This window comes from Crocodylus porosus, unplaced genomic scaffold, assembly GCF_001723895.1.
Source record: "Crocodylus porosus isolate Cpor-Errol unplaced genomic scaffold, CroPor_comp1, whole genome shotgun sequence".
Classification (NCBI taxonomy): domain Eukaryota; kingdom Metazoa; phylum Chordata; order Crocodylia; family Crocodylidae; genus Crocodylus; species Crocodylus porosus.
The window spans coordinates 1,974,476-1,982,981 of record NW_017728951.1 but is presented as its reverse complement, the minus strand read 5'-3'; the positions used below and the strand labels follow the sequence as shown (position 1 = coordinate 1,982,981).

The 8,506-nt window shown below is 42.9% G+C and overlaps 1 protein-coding gene across 1 annotated transcript in view; it reads left to right on the top strand.

The window, feature by feature from the left end:
• Window positions 1-339: 339 nt before the first annotated feature.
• Window positions 340-8,506, top strand: part of PPP2R2D (protein phosphatase 2 regulatory subunit Bdelta) — a 50,478-nt gene continuing 42,311 nt past the window's right edge. The window contains exons 1-2 of the mRNA XM_019556100.1: window positions 340-496; window positions 634-720. Coding sequence (XP_019411645.1) covers window positions 490-496; window positions 634-720 — 94 coding nt within the window. The 5' untranslated portion in view covers window positions 340-489. The remainder of the gene's footprint in view (window positions 497-633; window positions 721-8,506) is intronic.

Here is an 8,506-nt window from a genome sequence, read left to right as displayed (position 1 = left end):
AGCGCTCCCCGCGCAGGTTTCAGGGCCCAGCCCCGCAGCGAGGTGGCCGCCCTGCTCCGGGGGAGGCCGGGAGTGAGCCCACACGGGTCCCGCCTCCTCCTCCGCCGGGTGCTGCCATCGCAGTGGGGCCAGGCCGGGCCGGGTCGGATTTGTGAGGGGACGCGTCCCGCGCTGGCGGAAGCCCGGGCCCGGCGACACCGCCCTCGTCCCCCCCTCTCCGCACTCCGCCGCCCTCGAGCGAGGCCCCTCCGCGCATCGCGGCCGGGCCCGAGGCTCCCCAGCCGCCCAGCTCCGCCGCCTTCCCCGGGGGAGGCCGAGAGATGACGTCACCGGATCAGGCCGACCGGCAATGGGCGCCATTTTGAAACCCCGAAACCTCTGGCGGCTGCAGCGGAGTGCGGCGGCGGCGGTTCTGACCCGGCCCCGGCCGGCGCCTCCCCCTCGCGGGCCCTGCAGCCCCCCGCCCCCGACCCACGGGCACCGCGCGACATGGCAGGTGAGGGGCGCGCGCGCCGCGGCCTGCGGGGCCCGGGCCTGGGGCAGGGGGTAGCGGAGCCGAGCCGAGTCGGGCCGGGCCGGGCACGGCACTCCCTCCTCAGCGCTCTCCTCTCTTCTTGTCTCCTCTCCCCGCAGGGGTGGCAGGAGGTGGCGGCGGTGGCAACGACTTCCAGTGGTGCTTCTCCCAGGTGAAGGGGGCCATCGACGAGGACGTGGCGGAAGGTAAGAGCCGGGCGCCCGCTCCTGGCGGAGCAATGACTAAGCTCGTGCCTGCGCCGTGCGGAGCCGCGCTTCTGGAGGGCTGGCGCCGGGGCCGGAGGCGGCTTCCTCCTGCCCTGCCTCCGGGATCGCCCGGGAGAGCGGGGCTGCGGGGTGGGGGGAAACGCATGGAGGCTGCCACCTCTGCCAGGCTCCGCTCTGATGCGTCCTCGGGCGAGGCTTCGTCTGCAAGCACGGCTGGGAGTCGCCTTGTGGCAATGGAGGATTTGCTGCTTTCTCCTTTGCAAGCTGCAGGTCGCAAAGGATAGGCCCCTCTTGGGAGTGCAGTTGGGGAACAGGAGTCTGCCTTGGCTCTTGACAAGAACGAGGACATCAGGCGTTTTAAAAATGGGCAGTGTTGAGGCAGGTGATCTTGCTGTATGAGTTGCGTGAGAGTTGCCATTTCAATTTTTCTAAGCCTCCTACCTTGGTGCTAGGCTGGTTTGAGTTTGCAGTGGTAAAGCCGCACAGAGCTCACACCTCCTCTCATCGCATTGATTCACATTTTTACTGTATTAAGCAAAAGCAGTGCTTCCATAACCTGCAACTACATCTTTAGTATCTCTTTCTTGTCTCTAGGAAAGGTTTTGTTCTTATCACTGTCCATGACACATGAATTAAACATTGCAGGTTACTTTGAGAGATTTGGGTTTTTTTTCATTTGGGGAGGAAAGCACAGTCAAAAATGACTGGCATGGGAGGAGATGTGGAGATTGCTACTAATTTTTCATTTGTTGATTGTCATCTTGAGTGATTAGTTCTCTACTTTTTCCTAAATGTCTAAACTTTCTAGAATTCCTGTTTAAATTAAATATGCTACTAAGATTTTCATGCGTGCTTGCAATGGTCCTCATTTCCTAACATCTCTGTTCTTTCTGAAAGCTTAAAGAGCCTTCTTTACACATGTTGCAAAGCAAAGTCATGGCAAGATATTTTGCACAATTATGTTATTGTCAAGTCACTGTTTATTTACTTTCTGAGCTACCAATATGTCTTTCTTCTTTTTATAATGTCATTCCATGTGGAAGAACTTCTGTTAGCAAAGACCCAACACACAACCAAGAGTGGTGTTTAGAAAGCTCCATTCATTGATGTAGTCATTCGTGATAGGGAAGAATTGTATAGCTCTAAAAATAATATTCGTTTTTGGCATTATATTAGGACTGCATGTTCTTTGACTGTGGAATTGATATTAATACCTATTCAATCAATGGGGGTTTCTGTCCTAAGTAAAAATTGCGTATTTAGGGTGTGTAGCGTGATTCACTTTAGGGTTGTAAGCAGTATGGAATCTGACAGGGATCTTTGGCTCACTGCCCACGTAACAGCTGGCTAGTTCAGTCCAAAAATAGGTAGTACTACCAGCATTGGAAAGATGCAGGCAGCCAGGTCTCCAGGGGAATGCACTGGTTCAGCATATTTCTGGGCAGTCTCCACCAGTATTGTTCCTAATTGGCTCCATTTACAAGCTAAAACTGCCTTCCTGTGATTGAACTGTAAAGCAGTGGGGGCCAACCGTTTTGGCATGTGCGCCACAAGTTTGCCCTGCACCCTCCCTGGCCCTAGAGGAATATTATGGTGCACAGTGAACCTGTCTTATGAGTGAATCTCGTGCACTGATCCCTTTTCCCTTCGTCTGTGTTTTCTGTTTCATATCCTGTGCTCCCTGTCTGATATGTTTTTTGCTCCCTGCCCTGTGTTTCACGTGGAGGCTGCCTGTGCTACTTGGAGCACAAGTGCTGCAAGTTGGCCACTTCTGTCTTAGAGCGGGGCTGTCCAACTGGTGATCCATAGGCTACATGCAGCTTGCGAGTGATTAATGTTTGGCTCCTGAGTTCTCTCTCAGCTGCTGCTTTCTCCATCAGACCAGTCTGGGTTCCCCCACCTTTTCCTCCCCTGGCTGCAACTTCTTGCCTGTGCCCCAAGGAGTGGGGCAGTGTGGCTGCAGAGGGAGTTGAGGGTGAGTTGTGAGCTGGGAGGGAAGGAGTACAGCAGTAAAGGGGGATGCCCGCACAGGCATGTGTGGCAAGGGAAGAGCAGAATTGTGTTCGTGTACTTACCCGCACAGTGCAGTGATAGGAAGGATGCCCATGCGGATGTATGTTTCAGTGAGGGGATGGGAGGGAGAACACATGGTGCAGCCTGCACAGTGTGGCGCGCCCCTGGGGTGTGTGGCCCTCAGGGCGTTAGAAGGACTCCACGCACATGGTGCATACTGAATCTCCCTCACAAGCAAATGTCACTGAGAGGTATCTGTCAACTTTGGTGTAGGATCTACCTTCCCAATGACTCTTTTTAAGAGTTGAAACCAGTATTTATAGAAATCTGTTGATGTGGGGTTTCCTTTTTTTTGGCTCAGATTTCTAATTTAATTCCATTAGTTCACAAATTGTGATTTTTTTTTCCCCCCCTACATAGTAAATGAAGGTATCAATTGCATCTCTTTAAGGGTGTTTTAAATAATGTTTTTATGAAAAGCATAGCATTCAGATGAGAGGCGGTATCTTTAGCTCTTTACCGTTAACATTTATTTTTATGAAATTATTATAGTATAATCCTTAATTTTTATGGAAAGTAGGGGTGAAGTCCAAAAGACCTATACAATATCTGGAGAAAATAGAGTATCCTGGTACTACACAGCTGTAGAAGTGGATTCTGTTAATTTGGAATCTTTAAAATTGTAATTTGCTACCAAGATGTAGTCTTGCTTCTAACTTCTTGCTAACTTGTTTCTAGATGCCTTCTATAAGGCACAAAGTAATGTTCTATGACTCACAGTAATGATTTGGGGAAAATAATATGGTCTTTCTCCTGTAAAAGATAACTCAGTAGGTTTTTTTGATACTGTAAAAAACCTTTTGCACGCTGTCAGTTCCATTTACTTTTTTGAACAGCCAATATTTGTAAAGTCAAGCCCTTTTTTTTTCCCCTAAGAGGGGATTTTTAATTACATTTTTCATTTTCTCTTGGCTTTTGCCATTTATGATATTTTTTTCCTGTTATCTTTTGTTTTTAAGTGGGATGTGCAAATGACAGCTGGATCTCTTGTCTTGAATTGTGATCTGTTAGTGTTTTTCTTCATTCTTCTGAAATTTACTGGAGTCTGACTGCACATGTAAGGAAGGTTGCACTGTTGGATCCCAGAACTAGGTTGTGTCTTCGATTGCTGAAACATAAGGTTTAAATGCAATCTTTCACTGAACTATCAACATAAACTTGTTTGGTACACTTGAAATAGAGTAGTATTGGCAACATAACTAATATCTAAGAGTCCTCTGTCACTTTCTGTAGTTTTACAGTAGTTCTTTATCCATTTTTGTTGTATCGAAAGGGAGAAATGGAGGAAGCATGATCAGTAAAGAAATCTGCAAATGACTGTATAAAGAAAATAAAGTTTCAGATGTACAAAGTACCTGTTTTTAATTCACTTGATAGTTACAAGTAAGTTTATTATAACAGGGTTTAGAAGGAAAACGCAATTGGAAAATATAATTTTAGTCCTGCTTTACAGAAATAGTGTTAACTTTAAAAGTTTACATTCAACACTTATTTCTGTGCATTGTGTTAATGTAAGGAAAATGCTGTTAGGATTGTTACTGTCTCCTGATACAGTTACAATTACACCCAAAAGCTCCATTGCCAAATTTTGTCTTTAACTGTTTGAGGTTTCTGCCTCTTCTGGATGCTGCCTTTGCTGAACGGGCATTTGAATGAATCACTTTTTTTTTTTTTAGAGATTAGAATAGTAGTATGTGTGGAAATGCAGTATTTTGAGAGTCAAAATGGATGTGTTAGTGATGAATTTATTAAATGCATTGCTTACAGAAAGATTAGATGTTGCAGCAGGACAGGATTGAGGAAGAAGACTGAACAAGAATAGGATACAAGGGGGAATTTGGAGAGCATTGAAATACATGTTGTTAAATGTAATAAAGTTATGTTAATTAAAATGAATTAATACATCTAAATTGTAGTTTCCAGGGAACATGCATGTGAAAATTGAATTAACTAAACATAGAAAATTATCTTCTCATCATAAATTTCACTTCAAATGTGTTTCAGCTAGATCTATATCTTGTAATGCTTTCAATAAAAGAACCAGTCTGTCAGTAGGCAGAATACTAAATTAATTCTTAAAAAACAAAATGCCAAACTGTGGTCTGGCCACAGCAATTCCACTTCATTCAAGAAGAAGCTTGTTTATCCCTCTTAGATGAACTTTAATCCATTGTGTGTATCAGCATGATGATACATTCAGATCTTCGAGGTCAAAAGCCATGGCCACGTTCCCTAATCACTTTCCAGTGTGATTAATAGAATAATGTTCATAATTTTAAAATATGTCTAGCCAGTAGCACAGATCTTTTGATTTAGTTTTACTGGTGACTAGTCAGGAAACTGTTGAAATATTGGAAATAATCTTATGCTTGTGAGCCTGACAACTTTTATGTACTTGATTTTTTTTTTGGTGAAGTTTGCTAGTACTGTTAACACTTTGGTTAATTTGTTTTCCCTAAAAGCAGAGTGTGTGTGCACATGTGTGCATGCATGGAGCACTATTATGTTCGATAGGGGCCACCTGAATGCAGTATTTTGTAAAATCAGAACTTTGTTTTTTGTAGTAAGCTTAAATATGAGAATGCAATTAAAATGATGAAGTGATCATTAACTTCTTAATGTCCATGTATTGTCTGATATTATTGGACTTTCCACATATGTTTAGATCACTGATTCTCAACCTCCTTAACATCTCTTGGAATATAACCACCTTTTAGTTTTCTTTTGACTATGGAAAAGTAATACGGCAACTTTCTGCTGCAATGAACTCAAAAAGGCCACAGCAGGGTTTTTTTGACTCTGTGGATTCCTGTTTGAAATGTTTAGGTTTATGTTATGAATTATGTATGTGTTTGCACATGCAACAGTGCTACCATTGCATGGTACCCTATGGCACTTCTGAAAGGTTCTTAAGGAACTCTGGGGTGTCATGGTACTCTGGCTGGTTTAGATGCCAGAGACACAGAGTTTTAAGGTTAGAGCAATATTGCTGAGAAGTTCTTTGACCAGACACAAGATCATTGATAACGTTGCAACTCTCACCTTACTGTTACCATCATTGTCACAGGTTTACTGAGAGATTAATTTCTTATTTTATGGCTTGCCCTCTACAAAAAGAAAGAAAACTGTAGACTAATAAAAAGTTGACTGTAATCTGATCATTGCTTTATTGGTTCTATTTAACTGATATAGAAAGCTTCTAATGATAAAGCTTTTTTAAAACAATAATTGATTTTAAAATGTTTCACACTGTTCAGGGATTAGCTGTCTTATTCTCATAGATGTTAACAAGGCTAAATCCTGCTTGATTACACTATTAAAATTATCCTCTAATGCAGAGTATAACTCTTAAACATTTATCTCACTGGAATTGGTTTGCCATTTTTGGGTCACCAAGTTTTTTTCCATTTTCAGACAAATTTAACAGCAAGATGAAAAAATAGCTCCTGTTTTGCCAGCCTTAAAACTTCAAATGTATATGATGGTAATTGTAATTATATTACCTACATTTACTCTGATCCTTCAAATCCTTTACCTGCCCTCTGCTCACTAATCCATTTCCAGCAGGACTGTTGGTGAATAGTCCAAAGACCACTCTTACCCACAATATAGAATTCCCTGAAAATGCACTGCTCTGAGCAAGACGGCAACTAACTTTCAGTTCTACAGACAGCATCTTTTTAAATTCTAGTACTTCACAACCTATAAAGACCAGAAACTGAACTTTGCTATTAGAAGGGGAGAAAATAACATCTTAAAAGTATATATTTTTGTCACAAGTAATTAGCAGGCTTTAAATCAGCTTGTCATGTGTGGGAACAGCTGTTTTAGAGGTTTCTAGTTGTTGGTTTCATTTTCCCTTCTCTAAGAGTCTGTACAGTGACTTTTCTAATGTTGAGAGAGAACTTACAAGTGAATTGTATGTAAAGTATTTTTAACAATATTTAGGGAGTCTTGAAATTTGTAATGGAAGTATATGTTTAGAATAGTGTCAAGGTTTTACTGGAATTAACTTTATTTTGCTTCTGACCAGCCAACTAAAATAGTATGGGCAACACAAACATAAAGATTACTGGCTTATTGCACCATCATGTATTTATTATTTTCCTCCATGGCATGGGGTTTTCAACTTTTTAGTAAGTGTACCCCCAGCAGCTGGGGAGGGGGAAAGGGGATAGCGCATGGCTGGACACGGGCGGGGGGTGGCATGCAGCTGGACACAGAGCAGCAGCAATGTGAGGTGGTGGGTGGCAGTGGCTGCATGTAAGCTTTCCCCGCCCCCCACCCCCCGCACCCAGCTGGCCAGGCTGGGCCTATGTGGCCCACAGAGGGGTGCTGCTGCCCTCACTCCACCCTGTCCCTGCTTCTGGGAGGTGGTGGCATGGGGTTGTGGGTGGCAGTGCTCCATCCCCATCTGCCTGCATGTACCCCCTGGGGCCTTCCCAAGTATCCCCTGCATTTGGGGGCTGACAATGCAGGGGATACTTGCCTAATGGAGGGGAGGGGGAGTGTGGCTTGGGATGAGGAAGTTTTGGTATTTAATAGAGAAATCTTTGAAAACTAAAAATCTCTGAGAGGTGGAAGTAGGTGCTATTACTAGATGGAAGGCTTGGGGCTTATTCCTAAATTCTAAGGGAGAAAGAGACAGTTGAGTTTTGTCTTGCAGTTTTTTTTGACTTTTTCTTTCTGGAAGATGACAAGAGGGCATTAGGAGATATGGGAGATGTTGGAGAACAGTGATTCAGAAATCTATTGTTCCACTTTAGCCTGCCAAGCAAACTTTTGTTTCCAATGTTTTTCTTTTCAATAAAGTCAATAAAGCAGCTATACAAAGTAAAGTTAGGAAACAACTACAGAGGGCAGATCTTTAGAATAAGGAAGAGAAAGCAGACTAGGGGAAAATGGAAGTAAGGTTTTGAGTCCAAATAAGAAAAAAAATTCTACAAGGGTAGGAGATGACTTGGGTTGTAAGAGAAAATTAATATTAATATACATTAATATTGTTTAATTATATATTTTGTTCCTTTTGTTGCTGCCAAAAATGGTATTCCAATCAAATATGTGGTCTAGTTCATGAAGAAGTAATAAATAGTATAAGAAGTAAAATGAAGAATACTTGTGGAAGAAAATTGCAAGAGGAGATTTGAAAAGAAATTGTGGAAATACAGAAATTATATATTTCTAAAACATTTGTAATCTTGTTTTGTTAACAAAGAAAGTTATTGCAGTCTCCCAACTCAACTCTTGCAAAGAAAAATATTGGTTGTTACCTTGAACAGACTGGGAAGAGCAGTAGTAGGTTGTATAAAGACCGTGTGTGATGTTATTTTCTGTGCTGATACAGTTTTACCTCCTGTCTGCACTGCTGGTCATATTCTTGGATTTTTCCTTTCTTCTTTAACATATAGAAAAGTACATGTATTTGAAGTTATTTTAATCTGTGTTAAATTACTTCATGGTAAAAGCCTAATGAAAACTATGGAGTTGTATCATTAAACTTTGTTCACTGGATTTTTTAGAGTGCAAGTTCATGTTCCTTTGAAAGTTGCCATAATTTAACGGGTAATGTGGGGCCCCTGCAGGACGCGATGGGCAACTTAGTCGTCACGCCTGACGACAAAGCTAACATATTTAACGATTTCTTTGCCTCTGTCTTCCTAAGTAGGGACCAGTTCAGCCACCTCCCTGCTGG